The sequence below is a fragment of the Muscardinus avellanarius genome, assembly GCF_963383645.1.
Source record: "Muscardinus avellanarius genome assembly, chromosome: 11".
In the NCBI taxonomy this organism is placed as follows: domain Eukaryota; kingdom Metazoa; phylum Chordata; class Mammalia; order Rodentia; family Gliridae; genus Muscardinus; species Muscardinus avellanarius.
In genome coordinates, this window is record NC_137797.1 from 4,936,243 (window position 1) to 4,963,474 (window position 27,232).

The 27,232-nt window shown below is 56.8% G+C and overlaps 1 protein-coding gene across 2 annotated transcripts in view; it reads left to right on the forward strand.

The window, feature by feature from the left end:
* Nucleotides 1–6,202: 6,202 nt before the first annotated feature.
* The window catches only part of KIAA0930, a gene marked incomplete at both ends in the record, with an annotated part of 33,064 nt that continues 12,034 nt past the window's right edge, over nt 6,203–27,232 (forward strand). Inside the window, one exon of one of the 2 annotated variants that reach the window (XM_080706014.1) lies at nt 6,203–6,410. In XM_080706014.1, coding sequence (XP_080562140.1) covers nt 6,203–6,410 — 208 coding nt within the window. The remainder of the gene's footprint in view (nt 6,411–27,232) is intronic. The other variant, XM_080706015.1, reaches the window with a different exon arrangement.

Below are 27,232 nucleotides of genomic sequence, written 5' to 3' on the forward strand. Positions count from 1 at the left end.
GTGAGCCACCACGCCAGCGGCTCTATTAACAGCGCCTTCCTCTTTCCTTGGACTCTGCCCCGTTGCAGGGCGAGGACTCCCTGATCCTGCGCCGTCCTGGGCACTTTTCCCTTTAGCTGTTCCGTGGACCGTCACTGTGACTCTCCCAGCCCAGCTCTCCCTGGACTTGTGACCCTGCACTCCATTTCTCTCATGCCTTGGGATGGCCGGGTCATGTGGCAGGCATGAGCTTAACTTTTTGAAGAAGCTGCCAGTTTGTTTTCTGAAGTGGATGCGCATTTGCTCTCGGGTGAGAATCGCAGCTGTCGCATCCTCGCCGCGCTCCCCCGCGCAGTCTGGTCCTGCCGAGCTCACCGAGAGCTTCCCCCCCCCCCCCCCCCCCCGTGGACGAGGGTTTTGAGCTCCTTCTCACACGCCTGCCAGTCCTTCGCCCCCTCGGTGAAACATTTATTCAAGTCTTTTGCCCATTAAAAAATATATAACAAACTGGCCTATGGCCATGGAGGCACATGTTTGGAATCCCAGCACTTGGGAGGCTGAGACAGGAGGATCGGGGTTCACAGCCAGCCTCAGCTACTTAGTGAGCCCTTCTGCAACTCAGCGAGACCCTGTTTCCAAATAACGAATAAAAAACGGGGATAGGGTATAGCTGGGAGGTAGAATGTTTCTGCATTCAATCCCCAGTACCATACACACACAAAAATAAATAACAAGCCAGATATAGTATCATATTCCTGTAATCCCAGTATGTGGGAGGCTGAGGCAGGAGGATCACAGGCTCAAGGCCAGCTTCAGCAAGTTAGTGAGGACCTCAGCAATTTAGTGAGACTCTGTTTCAAAATAAAGTGTTTTGCCAGACGTGGTGGCGCACGCTTATAATCCCAGCATTCGGGAGGCTGAGACCAGAGAATCATGGTTTGCGGACAGCCTCAGCTACTTAGTGAGGCCCTCTGCAACTCAGTGAGACCCGGTTTCAAAATAAAGAATAAAAAATAGGGCAGGGGGTATAGCTCGGAGGTAGAATGCACCTGGGTTCCATCCCCAGACCTGCAATAAATAAATAAATAAATAAATCAGACTAAAAAATAGGACTGGGGGGTGTAGCTTGTAGGTACAATGCCCCTGGGTTCCATCCCCAGTACCGCAAAAAAAAAAAAATCAATAAATTAAATAAATAAATAAATAAAAGCCAGGCGTGGGGGCACTGAGACAGGAGGATCGCACAAGTATGAAGCCAGCCTCAGCTACTTAGTGAGGCTCTCAGCAACTTAGTGAGATCCTGTTTCCGAATAAAGTATAAAATAGGTCTGAGAGTATAGCCCGGAGGTAGAAAAGCCCCTCAGTTCCACCCCCAGCACCACAAAAATAAATAAATGAATAATGCAATAAAAATAAAGTTTTATGGTTGTAATGGCGCGGGGGCTCTTTTTTTTCTATTCAATTAGAATTTGTTGTATAGGGAAATTAAAACTAATAGCTTGGTGCAGCTTCAACAAGTCTTTATTACAAAAATCAGTAGGAAATAGAAAAGGAAGAGAAGAAAAGGGTCGTGCCTGGGGCGTGCTGGAGAGCCTCAGAAATGAAGCTCTTCCCCTCTCCATTCGGCTTTTTTTTTTTTTTTTTTTTTTGCGTGTCTGGGGATGGAACCCAGAGACATTCGACCTCCGATCTACATCCCCTGCCCTAGTTTTTTTTTATTCTTTATTTTGAAACCGGGTCTCACTGAGTTGCAGAGGGCCTCACTGAGTAGCTGAGGCTGTCTGCGAACCGCGATCCTCCAGGTTTCAGCCTCCCGAATGCTGGGATTACAAGTGTGTGCCACCACGCCCGGCTCTCCATTCGGCCTTTAAGTGGATTTTATATTCTGTTCCTATCAGCGTTACCAAGGCCCTGGGCTAGGAACTGATTTCTTAGGCGGCGGTGCCTCTTTGCCCCAGACAGCGCACTTACTAAACACAGGGGTCAGCACCCTGCCTTCTCGCCCCCCCCACCCCGCTATACGGGGCCTTCTTGGGTGCTCATCAGCTGCAGGCGCTCTGGAGCAGCACGTGGAGTTTACCTTTCCTCTTACTCACCCCGGGGCACAGAGGAGAGGTAAACGGAGGCTGGCTGCCTATCTATATATCTATCTATCTATCTATCTATCTATATAATTTTTTTGGGGGGTGGAACTGGGGTCCCTGGAAGCCCTTCTACCTCCAGGCCACACTCCCAGACCTATTTTTACATTTTTATTTGGAAACAGGGTCTCCTAAACCAGCGCACAGCTGGCTTCGAACCTGCGCGATCCTCCTGTCTCCGCCTCCCAAGCGCGGGGATTACAAGCGTGCGCCACCACGCCCGGGCCCTATATATTTTTAGGACCAAAGGCTTCAGTTATCTCGAGGGCTTCTAAGGCTAAAAGCCTTAATTTCCTTTATATTCTTATTATAGGTTAATCATTAAAACAAGGGCAGCAAGTGACCGAGAGCGAGAGAGAGAAAGAGAGAGATAGAGATAGAGGGAGAGGGAGAGGGAGAGGGAGAGGGAGAGGGAGAGGGAGAGGGAGAGGGAGAGGGAGAGGGAGCTCTGCAGTGTGACAGCTGCCGCCCCTCCCTGCCTGAGCGCCTGCACAGCACCCAGGCTCTGACTGCTGTTTACATTTTAGAAATTAATACCAGAGCAATTTTCCAAAACCGGCACAAAAAAGGACTAGGGATGTAGCTTGGAGTTAGAATGCCCCGGAGATCGATCCCCAGTACAATAAAGTAATTAATTAATTTCAGGCCGGGCATGGCGGCACACACTTAGAATCCCAGTACTTGGGAGGTTGAGACAGGAGGATCACAGGTTTGAGGACAGCACCTTAGCAATTTAGTGAGGCTCTCAGCAACTTAGCCAAGAACCTGTTTCCAAATAAAAAATAAAATAGGACCGGAGATGGAGCTCAGCGGTAGAACGCCCCTGTGTTTAATCTCTGATACCACACACACAAAAAAAAAGCGAAGAGAAAGAGAAAGAAAAAGAAAAGAAACATTCATCTAAGTCAAGGTCACTAAGTGCTTCTACAATTTCTTCTAGAAGTTTCGTACTTTTTTTTTTTTATTGCAGTACTGGGGGTGGAATTCAGGGGAATTCTACCTCTGAGCTACACCCCTAGCCCTATTTTTTTTATTTTGAAGAAGTGTCTTGCTAAGTTACTGTGTACTGGCCTTGAACCTGTGATTCTCCTGTCCCAGCTTCCCAAGTACTGGGATTGCAGGCAAAGGCAAGGGCCAACATGCCAAGCCTATTTTTTTTCTAATTCTATTTTATATTTTGAATTTGGGGGGGGGCACCCATGCAGTCAGTTCACAGATACGGGAAGTGGTGGCCCAGAACCCTGAAGTCCTCTGACCTATTTCAGTTAAAATATAACTACATTTACTGAAGTCTGAAAATTCCCAGCTGGGCGTGGTGGAATACATGTGTCATCCCAGCATTCGGGAGGCTGAGACAGGAGGATCACAATTCACGGACAGCCTCAGCTACTTAGTGCGGCCCTTTGCCACTCAGTGAGACCCTGTTTCTAAATAAAGAATAAAAAATAGGGCTGGGGGTGTAGCTCGGAGGTAGAATGCCCCTGGGTCCCACCATTTACAGTACTGAAAAAAAAAAAAAAAGGAAAGAAAAAAAAAGGAAAGAAAAAAAAAGGAAAGAAAGAAAAAGAAAAGAAAAAAGAAAATTCCCTGTGTGGAGTATTATTATCATCAATGGTGCTGGGGATTGAAACAGGGGCATTCTACCTCGGAGCTGTACCCCAGCCCTTTTTATTTTTTATTTAGAAACAAAGTCTCACTAAGTTGCTGAGGGTTCTGCTAGGTTGCTGAGGTTGATTTGAACCTAAAATCCTCCTGTCTCAGCCTCCCAAGTACTGGGATTACAGGCAGGCACCACTGTGTCCAGTACTAGAAGTATTGTTGATATAAGAAGGAGAGAGTTCAAGCCATGGGCATTTATTCAACAGATATTTTCTTGGCTCCCGTCCTGGGATGGTCGCAGGGAGGAACGGGATGAATTGATTAGATGTTGGTGGCAGGGCACAGAATCCATGGGTACCACTGAGTGTGGGGTGGGGCTGCGTGTTCAGAAGCTAAGGACGCAGGGCCCTGGCCGGGCCTTGCGGGAAGGCTTCCAGGGAAGGCGAGCCTGGCAGGTGGTTCCAGCGTCCAAAGATTTCAGGTGGGAACCACCCGGGCGTGGCAGTGGGAAGCTGCAGCTGCCTGAGGTTCCCGAGGCCAAGAGGGCCCCCCAGGGCCTCTGAGACTTGGCGCACTCCTGTCTGGCCCTCCCCGTTTCTCCTTCCCGCCAGACCGAACCTCAGCACTCCAGTGGCAGAACTGGGAACCGGAGCCCGCCCACGTGTCGCGTTCTGCGTGTTATACCTGGGGCCTTGGGGACGCGGGCCCAGAAGGGGGGGGAGATGTCCGCCGCCGACCATTCTTCCGCATTTCCTCGCGGCGCTGGCTCGTACAGAGCCCCTGCTGAGCCCCGAGGGTGTGGAGCAGGCAGGCCTGCCCGCAGGAGCTCAGGGGCACACAGGTGCCAGCCCACCATCGGGGTGTGATGTGCCAGGCCCGGGGACGCACAAAACAGCCTTCCCTCCTCGGGCTCCCGCGCAGGCCAGGGCGTGAGCTTGGGAGGAGGAGACGGCGCTGTGCAAAACGGAAAGGCGGACAGAGGCGGCGGTTTTGTGGCCCAGGAAGGCCCTTTGACAGATGACCCCTGGGACCCCAAGGCAGGGAGAAAGCAAGTTATGGGCGGTGGGGAGAAGGGGGCTCCAGCCTGGTGGCCGCGGCGCCTGCAGGTGACCCCGGAGCCTCGGCTGGTGGAGCCTGGGATGAGCGGCCAGCGTGGGTCTGGGAAGGCCCTGAGGGTCTGGGCAGAGGGCTGACCTCGAGGGGCCCCGCGCAGCCCGCTTCGCTCGCCGTGGCCCCTCAAGCTGGCCCACCCCTCAAGACAGGGAGAGCCCCCGCCCTGCTGTGCAGCGGGGGAAACTGAGGCCCGCGCGCGGCGCAGAGGACTGGGGGGGAGCGCCTAGCCTCCACGGCCGTCCTCCAGGAAACCCCTGTTGGCGAGAGGTGACCTCCTGCGGGGTCCGGCAGAGGTAGGAGCCGGAGGAAGCGGGAGGGTTTGGGGGCAGTAGCCGGGCGGCGGGCAGAGGCAGTCAGAGGGCGGCGACTGGGCGCACGAGCGGCGCGGGCGGCCAATCCCTGGGCTGGGGCTGGAGAAGGTGGGCCCCCGGGGGAGGGGCCTGGGACGGCCCACAGACCACACGGGGCGGGGGCTCGAAGTGGGACGCCGTGGACTCTAGCCGGCAAACCTGCCGTCCGGACGTGGGCGGGGCCAGCACGGACTCGCCGCGGCGGAGGCGGGGCCTGGGCGGCAAGGGCGGGGCCTGAACGGCGGAGGCGGGGCCTGGGCGGCAAGGGCGGGGCCTGAACGGCGGAGGCGGGGCCTGGGTGGCAAGGGCGGGGCCTGAGCGGCGGAGGCGGGGCCTGGGTGGCAAGGGCGGGGCCTGAGCGGCGGAGGCGGGGCCTGGGTGGCAAGGGCGGGGCCTGAGCGGCGGAGGCGGGGCCTGGGTGGCAAGGGCGGGCCAGGGCAGCCCGAAGGTGGTTTGGGGCGGGGCATTGCTGACAGGGGCGGGGACTGGAGGGCGCTAGAGAGTCGAGCGGCGCAGGGCCTGGCGGCAGGGGCGGGGCCCGGATGGCGGAGGCGGGGCCTGAACGGTGGAGGCGGGGCCTGGGAGGGGAGGCGGGGCGGGCGGGGCGGGGCCAGCGGCAGGGGCAGGGCCTGGCGGCGGGGGCGGGACCCGGATGGCGGGGGCGGGGCCTGTACGGCGGAGGCGGGGCCGGGGCGCGGGGCGGGGCCAGCGGCAGGGGCAGGCCTCCGGCGGGGGCGCGCCCTGGAGGAGGAGGCGGGCCTCGCGGGGGCGCGCGGGCGGCGGCGGCGCGGAGCGCGCCGGTCTCAGTCGGCTCGGCGGGCGGCGGCGGCGGCGGCGACGCGCACAAAAGCCGATTGTGGCTTCACTGGTGCTGGCGGCGGGCGGCGGCGGCGGCGGCGACGCGCACAAAAGCCGATTGTGGCTTCACTGGTGCTGGCGGCGGGCGGCGGCGGGGCGCGGGCGGCGGGGCGCGCCGGGGGCCCCCGCGGGCGCGGCGCGGGCGATGAGCCGGGGCCCGGCATGGCCTCCGCGCGGCCGCCGGGCCGGGCCAGTGCCTCTGCGGCCGCGCCCGCGGGGCTCCGGGCCGGGCCGCCCGGCCTGCCCGCCGCCGTGTCCCCGGAGCCCGCGGGCGGCGCCGAGGCCGAGGAGCGCTCGCTGCAGCGCATGCTGCGCGCCATAGCGGAGGAGCGCGGCCGGCTCGGCCTGCGCCGCGAGGTCTGCGGCCTCGGTGAGTGGCCGGCGGGCGGGGCGCGCCCCCCGGCTGTCTGTCCCTGCGCGCCCACCCTCGGCTGTCTGTCCCTGCGCCCCCCGGCTGTCTGTCCCTGCGCCCCCCTGGCTGTCTGTCCCTGCGCCCCCCTGACTGTCTGTCCCTGCGCCCCCCCCGGCTGTCTGTCCCTGCGCCCCCCTGACTGTCTGTCCCTGCGCCCCCCTCGGCTGTCTGTCCCTGCGCCCCCCTGACTGTCTGTCCCTGCGCCCCCCTCGGCTGTCTGTCCCTGCGCCCCCCTGGCTGTCTGTCCCTGCGCGCCCACCCTCGGCTGTCTGTCCCTGCGCCCCCCTGGCTGTCTGTCCCTGCGCGCCCCCCTGGCTGTCTGTCCCTGCGCCCCCCCTGGCTGTCTGTCCCTGCGCGCCCACCCTCAGCTGTCTGTCCCTGCGCTCCCACCCTCGGCTGTCTGTCCCTGCGCGCCCACCCTCGGCTGTCTGTCCCTGCGCCCACCCTCGGCTGTCTGTCCCTGCTTGCCCACCTCCGCGTGGCTGTCCCTGCGATTCATCCCTGTGCGTCTGTGCCGGCCGTAGCCTCCGTGGGCCCCCGTGGCCCCACCTCTGGGTCTTAACTGTGTCCCTGTATATCCGACTCTGTGGGCACCTCGAGCGCCCTGCACTCCTCGAGTCCATTCGCGTCTCTTTCTGCTTCTTGGGTCATTCAGTGTCTCCCTCTCCTCTCTGTCTCTTCTTCCTTCCTCTTCCGTTCTGCAAGTGCCCTCCCTTCTCCAGGAAGACCTCCTGGGAGTCTCGGTGCTGCCTCCGGGAGCCTGCATGTAAGACCTGGGGAGACCCCGGGCCCTGCCAGGGTGCCCATCCCCAGCTCTCACGAGGGCCACGCTCTGGCTTGCTGAAGCCTTTGTTTTTCTGCACCCGCCTGCCCTCGTCCATTAGCTGTACCAGGGACCTGTTGGCCTTGGTGCCCTGGACCCACTGGCTGGCCCCGGGCTCGCTGCCGCTTTAGGTGTGATTAAGGAGGGTGTAGTCATACATCAGCTGGGGTGGGGTGGGCTGGGTGCTTATTGTTTGAAAGGGCAGGGACTGCAGGTGTGGGTGGGGTCTCCAGGCCTGGCTGGGCGTGAGGTAATCCATACTGATGGGTCTGCCAGACCCGAGCGGAAGGAGCCCCCTCCCCTGGTCTCCAGTTGTCATTTCTCCATGGAAAGACCCCTCCCTCCTCCAGGCAGGGAATGACTTCATTGCACGTTGTCGGCAGCCCCTCACCCCTGCCCAGCTCTGGGATTTCTAACAGGACAGCAGCCACCCAGGTCCTACCAGGGCTCCCCTTTTATTCACCTTTGGAGATACTGAGTCCCAAGGGAGAGACGCACCCCCCCACCAGGTCGCAGCGCCCAGGCTGCTCAGGCCCCAGCAGGCCACGCCCTATAGGCTGGGTGAAGAGGGCGAACATCCGAATCCTTTTTGCAGAAGGCAGGCTTAGCAAGAGTTCTTGGTCAGCAGGTCCCAGCCCGCCCTGGCGGGACGCACGCTGGGTGGTTCTGAAGTGGGGAGCGGGGATGGGCAAGAATAGGTTTTATTGGTTTTGTCACCCAAAAGGTGACCACATACAGCTTTGAGCAGAGTGTGGAGAGCCTCATTAATTCATCCAGCATGGCTCCTTGAGCACCTACTGTGTGTCAGCCTGGCAGGCCCACCTGTCACCTGGCATGGGATGTCTGAACTGGGAGGGGTCTGGGGACCATCTGCTGCCGGCTCCTTAGCCCCGTGTGCTCAGCGGCTCCCAGCAGCCCCTCCCCACACCTGTGCTACACTCCACTGTCCTCAGCAGCCTTGACCTGCAGGCTCCTTTTGCCCCCAAGGAGCCTGCAAGGCCATCCCCCCAAAACAGTCATAATGGCACCTAGCCTTTACTGGGCACATAATACATGCCAAGTGCTCTGTGCGTGCTCCAGCACTTCCATTCCGACAGCCTGGCCCAGGGACGGCCAGTGGGGAAGTGGCACAGCTGATGGACCCCTGGCTGGCGTGACACCCTTGCCCATCACACATCCCAGCCGGGCCAGCTCACGGTCACCTCCTGTCTCCTCTCCCTGCCTGGGATCTCCCCACCTGCATGGGCTCCCCCGTCACCGGCTCCTGAACTCGGTCCTCTCTCGTCCGCGTGCCCCGGGCTTCCGTGTGTGATGTCTGTCCAGCGAGCGGCCCCGCGCATGGTCCCCAAGCATTGCAGGTCTGCCCCATCTCCAGTCCTGCTGTTCTCTGTGTGCTGGGCCGGCGGAGGCCGTGAGCTCCTCCAGGGCACTGCCCGCTCTGAGTCTCTCGGTGCCTAATGTGGAGCGTGTATGAGCGTGTACCCAGTAAACGTCTAGTGAACACATCAAAGAGTATCTGAGCCGGCAGATGAAGGGTGTGGATGGCTAAGGACAGTGGAGTCCCCACGGGCCCCCCTTTCATGTTTCACATGAGAAACTTGATGATCAGAGAGGGGCGAGCTTTGCAGGTGCTTCTGCCCAAAGCAGAGCTGGGGCCTGTGGGTCGGCGCGAGCACCCAGCCTGTGGGAACCCAGAACACCTGCAGAGTACCGCACACCTGCGTCACAGTCATTTGGCCCTCTTAGCCCGTGGGGTCAGGTTTACGGTTTTGTTTTTGGTTTGTGCCCCCTTTTGGATTATGTTTTATTATCCCCGCCTTATAGCTTTGGCAGCCTGCTAGATTTATGAATGGTGTTTTTTTTTTTGGGGGGGGGTGCTGGGGATGGAACCCAGGGCCTCCAGCCTGCTAAGCGTGAACTACCACTGAACGGCACCCGAGCCCATTATGAATGAATTGAAATTGGCCAGATTTTCGGTGGTGGTGTCTAATTAAAGCTGAGGCTGCTCAGAGCTGTGCCACGTTCTCTGAGGTGGTTTTGAAGGTGTCACGGGAGCCTTTGGGCAAGCTGGTGTCATCTCTGAGTCAGTGTCTGTCTGTGAGTTGGGCAGAACTACTGGCTCTCACCATGAAAGGCACTGCGTAGATAGAAACCTGTCTTTTGACTTTGTCCATGGTGGCCTTTGTAATGGAAGTGGGTACACACACACACACACACACACACACACACACACACACACACACACTGAGGATGGAAACCATCTAAGCCACATTCCCAGCCTTATTTTTATTTTATTTATTTATTTTACAGTACTGGGGATGGAACCCAGGGGCATTCTACCTCCGAGCTACACCCCCAGCCCTATTTTTCATTCTTTATTTTGAAACAGGGTCTCACTGAGTTGCAGAGGCCTCACTAAGTAGCTGAGGCTGTCTGTGAATCCTCTGGTTTCAGCCTCCCGAGTGCTGGGATGACAAGCGTGCCCACCAGGCCTGGCTCTATTTTTTATTTATTTTTATTTATTTTTAATTTTAATTTTTTTTTTTTTTTTTTTTTTTTTTTTGGTGGTACTTGGGTTCCTGGAAGCCCTTCTACCTCCGGGCTACACTCCCAGACCTATTTTATATTTTTGAAACAGGGTCTCTTACGCCAGCGCGGCTGGCTTCAAACCTGCGCGATCCTCCTGTCTCCGCCTCCCAAGCGCGGGGATTACAAGCGTGCGCCACCACGCCCGGCCTCTATTTTTTATTTTGAAACAGGGTCTTGCTAAGCTGCTGACCATCTTCCTGAATTGCTGATTACTCTCAAACCAAGTACTGATGTTACAGGTCCAGCTTAGAAGCAGGTCTTGAGCTTTGCTTTGTGCCAGGTGGGGCTGCTCCCATCCCTTCTTGGTGGGAGGACGAGTCTCTGCAGGCAGGGCTGTGGCCAGCCCAAGTAGGACTTGATACCCCTTCTACAGGAAACTCCAGGAGAACAATACACCAGGGCGGCTGGCTGAGGCAGCTTCTGTAGGGCTCGGCGTCTCGTGCTCTCTCTTGGGGGGGGGGCGAGGCACACTACCTCTGATCTGTACCCCAGCCCTTCTTTTGAAGCAGGGTCTTGCTAAGCTGCTGAGACTGGCCTGGAACCTGTGATCCTCCTGTCTCCGCCTCCTAAGTACGGGTGTAGAAGCGTGCGCTACTGTGCCCATAGGCTTTGGAGTCTCTGCTCTGAGACTCATCAGGTGGCTCAGTGCCCACCTGTGCAATGCAGACATCTAGGCCACAGGTGGGCAGAACCTGCCCTGCTCCCGGGGCCCCGGATGCCAGCCAAGCAGTCAGGGCCCCTCTCAAGGGGCAGCATCCCTCTCATGACCCTGTGAGCCCTGAGAGTCTGGGTGAGAGGGTGGGGCCTGTGGCCCCCTCTGGCCTCGAGTCCCGCCTTGGCCCAGCTGCTTGGAGCCACCAGTGCCTGGGTGTTCTCCTGGGGGGTGGGCAGGGCCTCACTGGGCCTGGATGCTGCAGGTCAAAAGGAGCCTTGTTCATTCTTGCGTTTTATTCTTGAAATAAGCGCCAGGCTGGTCTCGTTACACTCCGTCTCCAGGTGTTTGGAGGACAGCACTGACCCAGCTGCGAGGGTAGAGAGGGCTGGCCTGCGCCACGCCGTCCTCAGAGCGCTGACAGCCCCGGGCTCAGGGCGCAGCCTGGGTGACTGCGTGGCCGAGATGGATTAGGAAGGGCCCAGCAGCCCTGTGTGCGCCCAGCAGGCCAGAGAGGCCGCTGAGAAGGAACTGGGGCCTCCAGTGCTGCCCGGGGTGGGGTTCTGAGCAGGGCCGAGGCTGGCGCGACCCGCATGGTTGGAGGAGCCGAGGCTCACGGGGCTCAGGTGGCTGGGAGGCCTGTGGGAGGCGAGGCTGGAGTAGAGTCCTGGGGGCCTCGGAGTGTGCAGGTGTGGCCTGTGGGCCAACTGTCTGCACCTGCAGGTTGCCTTTTACCCCGCTCCAGCAGAGGGAAGCTCTGTCATTACCCTATTTTGCAGGGGAGGAAGTCAAGCTTCAAGAGGAAAGAGGCTCTTCCAAGCTCAGGAGGCTGGATTGCAGCCAAGACCTGTCAGATGCGGGTGGCACCTGGAGATGGTTCATGGAACAGGCCAGCGGTGGGGGGGGGGGTGCCTGTCACCCTGCTCTGGGCCACACCACTGTGCATCAGCCCCCAGGGCCACCTGCTGGACTGGAACCAGCCTGTGTGCCTTGTGTGTTTAGGGGCCCGTTCTTCTGGTACTGGGGATTGAACCCAGGGGTACCCTACCTCTGAGTTATACCCCCTCCCTTTTATTTTGAAACAGTGTCTCACTAAGTTGCTGAGGCCGACCTGTAGCCTGCAGTGCTCCTGTCTCAGCCTCCTAAGTACTGGGCTTGCAGGCACGCACTGCCATGCCTGGCTCCCTCTGCCTTTTTCCTGGGCACAGTGCAGCTGGTGTAACTGGCAGGTGGGGTTTGGTGGGGGCCCAGTGGGAAATGCAGCTGGAGTGGATGACTGGGTGCTGGCCTGGCACTGCAGCCTTCAGGAGGCCTTAGTGTCCCGCCTGTGAGTGGACACAGAGTGCCGGGATGCGGATGCGTGGAGAAGCGGCAGGCCGTGAATCAGCCGTGGCAGAGTCCAGCGCAGGCCAAGCTGCTGTAGCCGTCGCTGTTGAGGATACGGAACATCTGGCTCAGCATCTGCTCCAGAGCAGAATGGTTGTATTTGTGCCCTGAAGCTCAGGTTGCTCTGTAGTGACTCGAGATGGTCTCCCTGGGTTCCCTGGGCCTCTGCAGCCCCCCAGTCCTAAGCAGTCGGGGCTGGCGAGGGGCTGGCGGGGGACCAGCATGGCAGGGAGGAAGTGTGGCGTTTGGGCTGGTGGCAGGGCGGCTTTCGGTTTCTGGGCCTATTTTAAACCCTGTGGGTTCCGGCCTCTCCCCGCTCCTGGGCTGGAGCAGCCTGGGAGACCTCCTGAGGCAGAGACCTGTGCCCTTCGGGGCCTTGCGCTCTGAAGACGCAGCAGCCAGGCTGGCACCACCCCGGCTGGTGAGGACCTGGGGCTTGTCCCCTCTGGCTTTCAGCCTTCTGACCGGGGGCTCCTCAGAGCCGCTGGGGTGGTGAGCGTCAGCTAAGCCACGAGGCTGCTCAGCAGAAGCCCAGCAGGGCACGTGTCTAAAAACTCCTCAAAATCCCAAAGCAAATAGTTTCCAACTGAAAGAGTTGCACGCACATTACGAGCCTGGAAAACAGAATAAAGAAGGAAAAAAGTACTCATATGTCTGTTACTTAGAAACACACTGTGGCCGGGCGTGGTGGCGCACGCTTGTCATCCCCGCGCTGGGGAGGCGGAGACAGGAGGATCGCGCAGGTTCGAAGCCAGCCGCGCGCGCTGGCTCAGGAGACCCTGTTTCCAAATAAAAATGTTAAAATAGGTCTGGGAGCGTAGCCCGGAGGTAGAAGGGCTTCCAGGAACCCCAGAACCACCAAAAAAAGAAAAAAAGAAAAGAAAAGAAACACACTGTGAACTCTGCAAGGTCTTGCCCTCCAATCTTTTCAAAGCCTGAGGCGAGAGGGTCACGAGTGTGAGGCCAGCCCAGACAACTTAATGAGACCCCGTCTCAAAAGGGGATAGCCACGTGGTAGAGTGCCCCTGGGCTCCACCTCCAGTATTGCAAAGGTGGGAAGCAGAATACTTGATATTTGGCATTCTGTACAGAAAATTTTTTCTTTTCTTCTTTTTCTTTCTTGTGCTGGGGATTGAACCCGTGGGTGTTCTACCTTTGAGCTACATCTCTAGCTCTTTTCTTTTCTTTTCTTTTTTTATGCTACTGGGGATGGAACCCAGGGGCATTGTACCTCTGAGATATACCCCAGCCCTATTTTTTTAGCCTTTTTTTGAAACAGGGTCTCACTGAGGTGCGGAGGGCCTCGCTAAGTAGCTGAGGCTGCCCGCGAACCACGATCCTCTAGTCTCTGCCTCCTGAATGCTGGGATGACAATGGGCGCCACCATGCCTGGCCTCACTCTTTTTACTTTTTCTTTTGAACCAGGGTCTTGTTAAGTTGCTGAGGGTCTTACTACAGTGCTGAGGCTGGCTTTGAACCTGTGATCCTCCTGTCTCAGCCTTCCAAGTACTGGGATTAAAGGCATACTCCACCATGCCCAGCTTCAGAAAGTTTCTTATTCACACATTTTCACTTAAAATTTCTAAAACATTTCCCATGTTCAAACTCCAAATATCTTCATTATTTATTATTATTATTATTATTATTATTATTATTATTATTTTGTGGGGGGGTACCAGGGATTGAACCCAAGGGCATTCTACCTCCAGGCTACATTCCCAGCCCTATTTTTTATTCTTTATTTTGAGACAGGGTCTCACTGAGTTGCAAAGGGCCTCACTAAGTAGCTGAGGCTGGTTGCGAACCTCCAACCCTCCTGTCTCAGCCTCCTGAATGCTGGGATTACAAGCATGTGCCACCATGCCCAGTTATTTATTTATTTATTTATTTATTTATTTGTTTATTTTGCTGTACTGGTGATTGCACTCAGGGGCATTCTACCTCCAAACTACACCCCCAGATTTTTTTTTTTTTTTGCCAGTCTGGGGATGGAACCCAGGGGCATTTGACCTCTGAGCTACAGCCCCTGCCCTATTTTTTATTCTTTATTTTGAAGCTGGGTCTCACTGAGTTGCAGAGGGCCTCACTAAGTAGCTGAGGCTGTCCGCGAACCTGGATCCTCCAGTCTCAGCCTCCCAAATGCTGGGATTACAAGCATGAGCCACCACGCCCGGCTATTTTGTATTCTTTATTTTGAAACATGGTCTCACTAAGTTGCAGAGGGCATCACTAAGTAGCTGAGGCTGTCTAGGAACCGCGTTCCTTTCTCAGCCTCCTGAATGCTGGGATTAAAAGCGTGTGTCACCACACCCGGCTGCAAAGAATCTTTTTATATATGAAAAAGTTTGTGTATTTGGCTAGTAACCTTGGGAGGCTATTTCTTAGGGGCTGCCATCTGGTCCCCAAGCACTAGTCTTTGTTTTGTAGGTAGAAGTAAGATACTGTTCATCGTGAAAGTCCTGTGCATTTGGAAGTGCTTTGAATGTTGAAAAATGCGTCTCACACTTGGGATAATACTTTTGACAGAGAAAGGGAGAAGAGTAGAATATAAAACTAGTCTTTTGTGAAAAGCAGGGATTGTCTATACAGTTAGAGAAAAAGGCCTTTTTTGTGATACTGCAATTTTTTGCGATATAAAAAAACCAGTTTTTACAAGGGGCTCTGTCCTGCTCTCACTTGTCCTGACTGCAGGGCACAGGGGTGCTGTCCCACTTCACAGGGGACAGAAGGCGCGGGGCAGGGAGGCCCTGAGCAGGGCGGCGCTGACCTCAGCTTCTGTCTTGAGTTCTCTCTAAACATTGCTTCATGGGCACCTTTGCACCTGCAGCCACACAGGCCTTCGCCCTCCTCCTGTCTCCTGCCCTCCGCGGTTTCTCTTCTGCAGGATCTATGGTCCCTGGCCTGACCCTGGAGCGTGAGCTCACCGGGAGGGCAGTAACGGTGTCCGGTCCTCATGCCACAGACCTGCCGGATGTTCAGGCCCCTGCCAACAGTTTGTCTCCCCATCTTAGGATCACGGTTGAGGTCCCATAACAAAGGCAGGTTACACAAACGTGTGCGCAGGTTTACTTTTTTTTTTTTTTTGGTGATATTGAGGTTCCTGGAAGCCCTTCTACCTCCAGGCTACACTCCCAGACCTATTTTTTTTTTATATTTTTATTTTTGGAAACAGGGTCTTTTAAGGCAGTGCGGCTGGCTTCGAACCTGCGATCCTTCTGTCTCCGCCTCCCAAGCGCGGGGATTACAAGTGAGCGCCACCATGCCCGACTACGCAGGTTTACGCAGTGAACCTTTGTGAGGCAGTGAGACCTGGAGGTCAGGGCAAGCCTGGGAGCTTCCAAGCTAGGACTGGTGAGAGTGACGGTCGTGGATTTGGTAAGGCGTGCTCTGCTGCTCGTGACCAGGCAGAGTCAGCGAGTCCTCCGCGCCGTCCTCCTTTCCTCTGGGCTTGGGGAGCACCTTCCCCTGCTTCTTGCTCCTGTGTTCTCAGACTCCAAGGCGTCACATTTTGGGTGGCGTCCTGAAGCCTCATCACCAGTGGTGCTTTGGACACCTGTGTCCACCTGAACGTGCTGCGGGTTCCTCAGCTCATCCTGCCCGAGGGGACTCGCTGCCATCCGCACTCTTGGAACAGCAAGCCCAGGTGGTCTTCCTCACCCCACGGCCGTCATGCCCGTCCCAATAGCAGCTCGTGACCGTCACCTCTGCCGCCCACACCTTTAGTGACCTCTTGACGCCTGCGGGGCAGAAGGCTCAAGACCCCTGTGGCCCAAGCCCCAGCTACAGACCCCCGGGTTCCCGAGGTCCCTCCACCCAGCTGTTCCTTCTGCCCAGATCGCAGTCCTTGCCATGTGTGTGTTAGGGTGGGGCTCAGCAGAGAGACCCTCTGTAGCCTTCTCCTGACCCCTGATGGACTGGCTGCCCACTGCCCCTGCTGCCGGGGCAGAATGCCTGCCGCACCCCGTGACCATGTGGCCTCCGTGACCGCGTGACCTCAGCAGGCTTCTTCCTGCTGGCTTCCTTCAGGGCAGGGATGGAGCGGGCCCGTGCCCCTTGTGCCAGCTCAGGGCGGTGATGCCCGAGTGCAGCAACATGTGCTGTGGGGTGGTAGGCTGGCGGAGGGGTCTGTGGAGCAGAGAGAGTGCCAGGTTCTGCGGAGCTGGGCCACAAGTGGGGTTTCTACCCACAGGGCACCTGAGCACAGCCAGAGCCAGAACGCAAAGGTCTGAAATCCTACAGCTCCCTGGGCAGACTGGGGCCTTCACTGCTCCAGTGAGGGACAGGCATAGGGCCCGAGGATGCAGCCCTTGGCTGGTGACCAGCCCGGCCTGTGGGGGAAGCCCTGTCCCCTGGGCTCTCAGTTTCCTCTTATGCAAATAGGAGGGAAGGCACCTGGGTCACGCCAGTCGGGCGCCACCCCAAAAGCCTGTTGCTCAACAGAGGGGAAAGACGCAGGCACATGTCTCCCGGTCCCTCCGAGCCCTGCCGCTCACCGCCTGTGACGCGGTGACTTCAGGTGGGCCCCCACGCTGCAGGTCTGAGATCCTTGGTGGCCCGCCCACTGCTGTGGGACTCCAGAGTCCTCTCCCTGGGCGGGTGAATCCGCCTGGGGATGAGGTCATCTTGTGTGGGTGGGGCTGCTGCAGAGGCGGGATGTGCTGCCCCCTCCCAGCGCCTGTGCCGTGTGGGCAGCACACAGCATCTTGTCCTGCAGCCTGGGGGCGGAGGGACATCGCCCCCTTGACACGCAGGGCCGGAGAGACTTGGGGGTGCAGGCGCTTGCTCAGAGTCCCGTGGCCACAGTGGGCTCGGAACCTCGTTCCCTACTTGGGCCCGTCCATTTTCATGTTCAGATGCACCATGTCTCCGAGGTGCAGCCGCCCCACTTTCGTCCTGAAGGCCCCTCCTGGCCTAGCACGTGAGGGGAGCCCAGTGCCACTGCCCTGGTTTCCACAGTGAAGCAGGTCACAGAGAGAGCGAGGAGGACGTGCCTGAGGACCGAGCGGGAGGGCCTTCGCAGGAGGGAGCTGCTTAGCAGGGAGCCTGGGACTGGGCTGCGAGCCCAGGTCGGAGCCAGCTGGAGAGAGGCCGTCCAGGGTGCAGTGGCTGTGCTTGGCTTAGTCTAGCCCCCAGAGGGAGTACGCTAGATTTGTGGGGTGGGGGGTTGCTGAGGATGGAACCCAGGGACATTCTACCTCTGAGCTGCACCCCCTGCCCTATTTTTTATCCTTTATTTTGAAACAGGGTCTCATTGAGTTGCAAAGGGCCTCACTAAGTAGCTGAGGCTGTCCGCAAACCATGATCCTCCTGTCTCAGCCTCCCGAATGCTGGGATGACAAGTGTGCGCCACCGTGCCCGGCTAGGCTAGATGGTTTTGAATATAGGCCAGTCCAGGCGTGGTGGTACATGCTTGTAATCTCAGTACTTGGGAGGTTGAGACAGGAGGATTGCCTCAGCTACTTGGGCTCTCAGCAATTTAGTGAGACCCTGTTTCAAAATTAAAAATTAAATAGGACTCGGGGCTTCTCACTTCTACGTCTCAGAGGTAAAATGCCCTGGGTTAAATCCACAGGTACTATGAAAAAAAAAAAGGACAGACCAGCCAAAGTGAGTGGCCCTTGGGCCCTGCACAAGCCCAGAAGTGCCCCGGTCCTCGTTCTGGGAAGTGCCTAGGCTGCACAGGTCCAGGCCTGGGACCCTGCAGAGAGCTGACAGGACAGAGTGTGGACACTGGGACTCATGGCCGTGGGGCCCTTGTGACTCCAGCCCAGACCCTGGCTCAGTGTGCAGGCTGGGTGAGCGAGGGGTGCATTGGCAAGGGCCGAGGCTTGGCCAACGTCCCGGATCCACGCTGACCCAGGAGGAGGCTGCAGAGGGGTTCTGGGCTCTGAGGTCCTATGACTCGCCCGTGCCACGCGGCCCCAGGGTGGGGGCCACAGGAGGGAGCAGCGATGGACTGTGGCCTGGTGACCTGCCCTGGGTGGACCCGCGTTGCTGGTTCGCGCCTCCCAATGGACAGGCACTTTTCAGGTGCAGTAAAGCCCAAGGAATGACACAGGGGAACAGGCGGCCTGGCAGTGTGGACGGGGCCGTTTTCTGTGTCAGAAAAGCAGCGATTTAGGAAGTAGATGTGGCCACAGGAGGATGAGCTCGGAGCTGGGGATTTGAGTCAGAGCTGCTGTTTCTGCCTGCAAGCCGTGCGTGGGCAAGCTGTGGGCCCTGGAGACGGCCCGTGGGCAGTGAGGGGGAGGGCAGAGGCTGGTCATGAGACTGCAGCCTTGGGCTGTGGGACTACCATGGCGGAGGGAGAATGAAGGACCTCTGTGGGAACTGTGACCTAGCGGGCCCCTCTGGCGGAAACCCCTACCACCCTGAAAGGGACCTTGGTGTACCCAGGGCCACACTCTGCTGGGCACAGTGTGGGTGCAGAACTGCGTGGGCCTCAGCTCCGTCACTAATGTGCTGGGCAGCCCGGGCTTCAGGCCTGGGCCTCCTGAGCTGTGGAATGTGCTCCTGCAGAGGCCACAGTGCCCTGAGGATTTCACAGCATTGTGCAAGGGGTTACAAGCAAGGCGACTCAGGAGGAGTGTAAAGCCGCTTTGGAGCTAGGCGTGGTGGTACATACCTGTAATCCCTGTACTTGGGAGGCTGAGACAGGAGGTTCAAAGGTTGAGGACAACCGTAACAACTTAGCAAGGCCCTCAGAAACTTAGTAAGACCCTGTTTAAAAAAAAAAAAAAAGCCAGGAGTGGTAGCACATGTGTGTCATCCCAGTACTTGGGAGGCTGAGACCGGAGGATCGCAGGTTCCCGGCCAGCCTCAGCTACTTAGGCCCTCCACAACTTAGTGAGACCCTGTTTCAACATAATAAAAAATAGGTCTGGAGATGTAGTTCAGAGGTAGAATGCCCCTGGGTTTCACCCCCAGTACCTAAAAAAAAACCCCAAAACAAAACCCGCTTTGGTCCTCTGAGGCAGTCGTATTTATTCCCCCCAGTTTCACTGGGTGCCCTGTGGTCTTTGCCCTGTGCTGGGGGCCAGGACACCCTGCCCTGCAAGGTGCAGGGCCCTGATGGACAGCTGTGAGGAGCAGGGGAATGCCCTATGCACAGCTGAGAAGTGGCGTGATGGCCGGGCCTGCGGCACACGGCAGTAACATCAGGCAGGTGTCGAGCCCTGCACCCCAGTGTCCTCAGGGCATGCCGTCACAAGGCCCAGCAGCTCAGGTGGGCGCTGGCACCTGGGTGCAAGTGGCACGTGCTAGCCTTGCAGGGCCCAGCCACTTAGTGGTGAGGGGTGGGTGGCAGGGTGCGCCCTGGGACGTGGTGACAGAGCTGCCCCCGTCGGCCATGTCAGAAACCACCAAGCGAGGGAGCCTAGTCACACAGAGGTGCCCAGCGTTTGGGCAGAGCAGAAGGGCCGAGGCTAGCCGCAGCCTTGGGGCCACACGGCAGTCCTGGGCCTTCTGGAGGGCCTGGCTGGTCTGGTGAAGGCCTGGTCTTTTTCCTAAAGAAGACAGGGAACTGGGCAAGGTAGAGTTTTAGGCCTGTGCTGACCCAGTCTCCTCACACCATGAAAACCCCAGGCCCTCGGGCCGGTCCCTCAGGAGGGCACCTGACTGCCCAGTTCTTCGTCCGAGGGCCTCGGCAGGGCAGTTCCTTTGTGCTTTGTGCCCGGAGGCAATGAAAGGCCAATTGAGAGCCACAGAAGCCTGTTCATCCTGCCACGGCGCGCGATGGGCAGGCGGGCGGGCGGGCAGGCGGGGAGTGTCCAGAGGGCACTCTCTCAAGGTGCCCTGGACTCAAGGAAACCAGGTGGCCAGAGCTGAGCACAGTCCACTGTTGACCAAGGGCGCTCCCCCGAGGCCCTTGCCCGGGATGGACAGGTGCCACAGCACAGAGACACCGTCCCAGTACCCAACCCTTCTGGCCCCCACACTCAGAGGATAAGCGCCCACTGCTGGCCTAGCTAGGAGGCCCGAGGTCAGGTCCCCAGCGCTGGCTCCTGCCGCCCACCTTTCCGCTGACCTCCCCAGGCCTGTCTAGAGTGCTGACCCGCCCCATTTGCACTAACTTGCAGTTTCCCCTGAGCACCCGAATAACACGTGCCCCCCTGGGCACTGCTGGCCAGTCAGGTCAGGGGCCGGCTCCTGCCGCAGCTGCTCTGTTACTCATTGATGGGCCTGTGCCTGGGAGCTCCGTGGGGGCAGAGCTGACCCCGGGCCCCGCAGCCTCCTTGTTGGAGGTGAACCTGTGGCCCTCCTGCCCTCCTGTGCTAGCTCACAGTACTGGGATTGCCTGCGTCCACCACAATCTATTCTTCTTTTTTTTTTTGGTGGTACTGGAAACACTTTACTACCTTTGGGCTACACTCCCAGGCCTATTATCTATCTATCAATCTACCTACATATATATATATATATGTATATATGTATGTATGTATATATATATATATATATATATATATATATATATAGTGGGGTGGGGTCTGGGGATGGAACCCAGGGGCATTTGATCTCTGAGCCACACCCCCTGCCCTATTTTTTACTCTTTACTTTGAAACCGGTTCTCACTGAGTTGCAAAGGGACTCACTAAGAAGCTGAGGCCGTCCGTGAACCGCGATCCTCCGGTCTCAGCCTCCCGAATGCTGGGATTACAAGCGTGCTCCACCATGCCCGCTCCTATTTTATATTTTTATTTGGAAACAGGGTCTCTTAAGCTAGCAAGGCTGGCCTTCCCGATCCTCCTGCCTGTGCCTCCCAAGCGCGGGGATGACAAGCGTGCGCCGCCATGCCCAGCATTCTATTATTTATTATTAATATGTTTGTCTAATTATAATGTTGTGTAGTTACAATGCATAGTATCCTTAGAACAGTGCTAATAATAGTGGGTTGTGATAAGTAATTTATTTTTAACTCTAGTTTAGATATATATTATGTTTAAGGAAGTACTTGTTTATTCCTATTTTATGGATATTTATTTATTTATTTATTTATTTATTTATTGTAGTACTGGAGATTGAACCCAGAGAGGGTCTACCTCTGAGCTACATTACCCCGGCCCCCTCCCCTTTTTTAAATTTTGAGAAGACATCTCCCTAAGCGTCTGAGGCGGTTCTCCCATTTTTTCATCCTCCTGTCTCGGCTTCCTGAGATCACAGGCCTGTGCCCCCAAATCTAGCAGGGTATTTTTTAAAAATCAATAATAGGTGTCGAGCTAGGTGCGGTGGCACACACCTATCATCCCCGTCCTCGGGAGGCCGGGACAGGAGGATCATCACAAGTTTGAGACTGACCTCAGCAATTTAGCGAAACTCTCAAGCAACGTAGTGAGACCCTGTTTCAAAACAAAACATAAAAAGGGCCGGGGCATAGCTCGGAAGCATGACCCTGAGTCCAATCCACAGAGCCCAAACAGAAACAAAAGCAATTGGCTTTGAAGTTTATTGAATGTTCTTCCAGCGTCTCCAGAGACCATCATGCCTTTCTCTTTTGAGCTATAAATCGATATGAATGTATTAATAGATTTCCTAATATTAGGTCATTCTTGTATCCCTGATTAAATCCGGCTTGGCAAATAGCGTGTGTGTTTAATGTTGTGCCACCTTGTCAGGAAGGACTTGCAAGTCTTAGACTCTAAACACGTGTAACCTGGCCCTGTCTAAGATCCAAGAGAATTGCTCTGAGAATCCCCTCCGGGCCGCTACTCCACTGTCCTTCCCAGGGGAGTGCCACTGGAACGTTCTTCTCTCTTGTTACACATGAACCTCATTTTTAATGGCTTTACCACCGCTTGCTTAACCAGTGTGGTTTAGTGGTCTAGAAAAGGACTGGAAAGAAATGCGCCTAAAATCCAGTCCATGACTATTCAGAAGGCCCAGCTAATGGGAAGTTTCCATGTTATTAATATAACAACAGTCTCACTTGTCCTCGGCCAGTGTTTACTAAGCGCCGGGTGCTGAGCACCTCGTGTTGGCGCCTGTGGTCTCCACGGCAACCACAGGAGTGGCCGGTCGCCCGAGTTTGCCCCTGAGGAGGCTGAAGGTCTGGGAGGTTAAGTAGCTCACCCAGTGGGCAGTGGGCCAGGAGCGTGGCTTTTATCGGCACATCGTGATTATGTGTCATAGCGAGGTTCAAAGTGATACCTTCTCCTGCCAGGACCTGTCAGTGCAGTGGTGCTGATACTCCATCTGTGGGCAGCATCATCTGAACTATCCCCTTCCTCCTCTCCCTCCCCTCAGCCCAGCCTTCCCACCATCTACTGGTCAGTCAGTTTCATTTAACTAAAGTCCCTTTGTTTCCTGGTTTTCCTCTGGCTTCCACAGATGAGGAGAAAAAGCAGGACAACACCTGTCCCTGAACTTTCTGAGACCAGCTGATCTCAGGTATAATATTCTCTAGTCCTTTGTGGCGGGTGAACCTTCCCCGTGGGCAGAGCCCTCCTTTTCTCTATCTACTCGTCTGTTGATGGGCACCCGTCTTGGCTGCACAGCTTGGCTGTTGTGAATTGTGCACGGATCTGCTCATACTGTGGTTGAATTCTTTTGGAAAGATAGTGAGGCGTGGTGTGGCCGGGACCTAGTCTACCCTTCAACCCTAGTCTGACAGGCTCCCGCCCATGCTGTGATTCTATTCAGGTGAAAGGCCTGTGGCTGCAAAGCCCCTTCCCTTTCAGGATACACTGGGGGCATCATCTCCGTGGAAAAATTTTTAATTGCCTTAAATCGGCACTGCGATAGGGGTGGCCTGGCAGCTTCTCTACGTGGGCAGCTCACCACGTGTCCTTCCTGGATGTCTCGGAAGCCCTGCGGGGCTCCGGGGCTCAGATGGCCACCGCCAAGCCCCCTCAGTGTCGAGGGGGACAGGGTTGGTCCTGGAGGCTCACGGGGGGGGGGGGGGGAGCCGGGCTTGCCTTGAGAGGATTACACTGCCTTCACTGGGCTGCACACCGGGAGGCCTTGGGCCCTCGTAGACAGTAGCTGGAAGAGGCCTGGCCCCGGGTGCGCTGATGTGCGGGGCCTTGGGACGAACACGGCTCTGTCTCAGCTTGAGCCCCAGCTCCTGCGTCTCCCATGGATTCCCAAGGTTTGGTCGCCTTCTCTTGAAAATGAAGACTGCGTTACGCTAGGCTGAGCTGTGTCTCCTGGAGCTGCCCCGAGGGCGTGAAGAGGTGGGGTGAAGGGCTTTATCGGCCAGAGCGGCACCTGCAAGCCCTCGTGCTCATTCCTCAGACTGGTGCCCCTGCGCTGCTGCGGGTACCACGCGCTCCCAGTCATCCTGCAGGCCGGGGCGGAGCCCCTGCTGCCACCTAGAGGCAGGGCGCTGTGGGGCGAGGGCGGCCCAGGCTTAGCGTCCAGGTCCCGCCCGGGCAGTGGAGGCGGCTGTACCCATGGCCCTCTAGAGCTGGCAGGTGTCCGTTTCCTGAGGCCCCAGATCCTCACACCTTCTGTGCAGCCTCGCAGTTTTGCTTTTGTGGGTGAATAAAATGGTGCCCTCTGTAGCGCGGGGAGCTGCACCAGCGGCTGGGCCGTGTGTGCTCCCTGGGAATGTGTGCCCTGGAAGCTCGCTCCCTGGAAACGCAGTTGGCCACATGGCCCTTCAGTGTTATTGAACCTACATAAAACAAGCTTATGAACCGATCATTGGTGAAGGTGTCGTGGCCAGCGGCTCCCGGAGCACTGGGTTCAGTGGTGGCACCTGGGAAGAGGAGAAGGGGCCTTGGAGGGGAGGGAGGACTGGCCGCGTGGAGCTGTCCGTGGTGCTGTGCCGTGAGCCCAGCTCCGCTTCAGGGGCCCTGTGCTGGGGTGGGACAACCTGTAGCCCTGCCCCCACCCCCGGTGTCGGAAGAGGAGACCGTTCTGGAGACCAGGAAGCTCTCTGCTGGAGGGGCAGGTGTGGGCAGTACCGTTAGCCATCTGCTTTGGGGTCCCTCGGTCCAGCTTGGGAGGGGCACAAACTGCCCACCCAAGTGGGACTTGTTTGGATGCAGACGCGTTTCCAAGGACCAAATGGGACCAGAAACCAGGGACCTGGTGGACAAGCAAAGACCCTGGCAGCTTCCTTGTTGACCCTTTCCTCCCCTGACTCGCCTGTGCTGCCCTGGTGTTAGTCCCTGGCTTACCCGGTGACTGTGTTGCTATTTCCTGTGAGCAGTGGCTTCTTCTAATGTTTTGATTATAAACCTCAATAAACAAGATGCTGGTGGGAGGACGGCAGGAGCAGAGACGTCCCTGTCCTCCTGGCCTCCAGCTGCCACTCCTGTCGTCCCTGTGAGAGACGTCCCTTCTCGCCAGTCAGTCAGCGTCTGCACCATCCTCTACGGCAGGGCCCAGGGCTTGGGCTTGCGCCTGCTTTGCTGGGCAAAGCGAGAGGGGACAGGTGGCCTGTGGGGAGACCGCAGGGGGCAGCGGGCCTCCTGGGGCCCTCCACACACAGACACTGGCACCAGGAGGTTGGGATCTGTGGCCTCATCTGAGCGGGGCATGTGGGCAGCCGAGGACCCCAGCCTGCGTGAGCACCACTTCCACCCGGCCCCCTCCCCCAGTCCTCACCAGCTTCCAGAGGGACAGGTGGTTCAGAGAGTCTGTGTTGGCCATCTGGGTGGGGAGGAAGGGTCAGGGTCCGATCTGCTTCATCTGACCTCAGAGCCTGGTCTCCAGGCATCAGAAACCCACCCATCCCAGCCATGGCCCTGTCTCGCTTCTGGATTGGGACATTGTCCCTTTGTGTCCCTCTCTTCTACCACCCTCCAGGAGGGGATCCTGTCTCTTCCTTCACCTCCTATGACTTTAAAAGTCATACATCGCCAGGCGTGGCGGCGCACGCTCGTAATCCCCCGCGCTTGGGAGGCAGAGACAGGAGGATCACGCAGGTTCGAAGCCAGCCGGCGCTGGCTAGTTAAGAGATCCTGTTTCCACATTTTAAAAAAGTATAAAAATAGGTCTGGGAGTGTAGCCCAGAAGTAGAAGGGCTTCCAGGAACCCCAGTACCACACACATACACAAAAAGTCATACATTCAAGCCAGGAATGCTAGCACACACCTGAAATCCCAGTACTTGGGAGGCTGAGGCAGGAGGATTTAAGTATGAGGCCAGCCTCAGAAACTTAGCAAGGCCCTCAGCAATGTAGTGAGACCCTGTTTCAAAATAAAAAAGGCTAGGGGTGTAGCTTAGAGGTTAGATTTCCCATTCATGGGAAAAGGTAGTATAATTTTATCAAAAATATTAAGTGAGCCAGTTGGTGGTGCATGCCTTTAAGCCCAGTATTTGGGAGGCTGAGATGGGAGGATCACAGGCCAGCCTCAGCAATCTGCAAGTTCATAAGACCTTGCTTATAAATAAATAAACCAGCAAAATAGGGCTGGAGGTAGAGCTCAGAGGTAGAACGCCCTGCGTTCAATACCCAGTACTACAAAAAGAAAAATATGAAGTGAGAAAGAAAGAGTGAACGGACACGTTGTCTTAAGTTTAGCCACTCCTGGCCAGGCGTGGGGGCACAGGCCGGCAATCCCAGAACTTGGGGGGCTGAGACTCCAGGGAGGATCGCAAGTTCAAGGACATCCTTAGCAAGTAGTGAGCCGCTCTTGAATCTAGTGAGACTGTGATTTAAAATAAGAATAAGATAGAGCCGGAGGTGTGGCTTGGATGTAGACCACCCTGGGTTCCACGCGCAGCACACCCTGCCCTTCGGTGGGATGTAGAGTCCCCTGTGAAGCTTGTGGTCTCTCCTGGATTCTGTCTCCACCAAGAGCCCTCTCGCACGCTTGCGTGCTGCAGTGCGGTCTTCACGCCAGCGTGCAACAGGTGGGGAAGACGTGCTTCACGTGCCTGGCTTACCTAGAGTAAACCGGTAACTGCGGAAGAGCGTGTTCTTTTTCTCCTTATGACTATCGTGCTTGTTATGTTGTTTGCCTTTGTAATAAGACAGGAAACTTTTTGTGCACAAGGGCCTTATTTCTGTGTTTTCTATTTCTGCTCCACAAGTTAGGTTCATAGAAGCAGGAGAAGGAGCGTTTGCTTTCCCCAAGGGCAGGATGCGTTCTGTTCTCTACCGAGGTGAGCGCCGGGCGCGGTTTGCCCTTAGCAGCACCAGCTCCCTCTCCTTATCTTTGTGTGTGTGTGTGTGTGTGGGTCTGGGGATGGAACTTGGACATTCAACCTCCGAGCTACAGCCCCTGCCCTATTTTTTATTATTTATTTTGAAACCGGGTCCTGATCCTTTGTCCCTCTTGGTGGGGACTTGGGTGCCTGAGTTGTTGGGCATCTGTAAGTCTGACTTTAGAAGAGTCTGGCGGTTTTCCTGTGTGGTATTTTTGCTTGTTATATCGCCCAGGCTGGTCTTGGATTCCTGGGCTCCTGGGGTTCCCATGCCTCAGGCCCCTGAGTGCTGCGACGGCAGGCGTGCTCCCCAAAACCAGCCGTCTGCAGGGTGTTTGTTTTTGCTCTGTGTGGATTGAACCCAGCGATATTCTACTCCTGCACTACACCCCCAGCCCTTTTTATTTTGAAGCGAGGTCTTGCTAAGTGACGGCTTGCTGGCCTTGAACCTGCAATTCCTGTCTCAGCCTCCCAAGTACTGGAATTACAGGCATGCACCACTGCACCCAGCCCTTTTGATTTTATTTTAGTCGTGCTGGGTTTCCCAGACTGGCCTGGAACTTTCAGCTCCTGCCTCAGCCTCCGAGTGGCTGGGATCACAGCCGAGCTCCCCTGGGGGTTGGACGTTTTCGGGAGGGCGCCTTGGCCTTTTCTCACTCTTGGGTGTTGAGTGGAGACGCGCTGGGCTGCCTGTCCCGCCAGTGCCTCGTCGTGCTCCGGCACACCCTCCCTCCTCAAACAGGCCTTCTCCCTGTGTAGGAGACGTGCACACGTGTGTGCTTTCCGGGCACACTGCAAGCTTCTTGTTTATTTCTTTGTTTGTTTTTGCAGTACTGGGGATGGAACCCAGGGGCATTCCACCTCCGAGCTACACCCCAGCCCTATTTTTCAGTCTCTTTGTTTTTTGAAACAGGGTCTCACTGAGTTGCAAAGGGCCTTGCCAAGGAGCTGAGGCTGTCCACGAACCGCGATCCTCCCGTCTCCTGAATGCTGGGATTACAAACATGTACCACCACAGCGGGCAAGCTTCCTGTTCCAGTACGAACCCTGCTGGCACTAAAACAGTCTTGACATGCCTGAGTTGTCATCCACCACGTGCAGCTGGTCTTCCCCTGGGGATTGAACCCAGGGGCGTTCTACCTCTAAGCTACACCCGCAGCCCTTTTTCTATTTTTATTTTGAAACAGGGTGTCTTGCTAAGTTGCAGGGCCTAGCCTTGAACCTGTAGCCCTCCC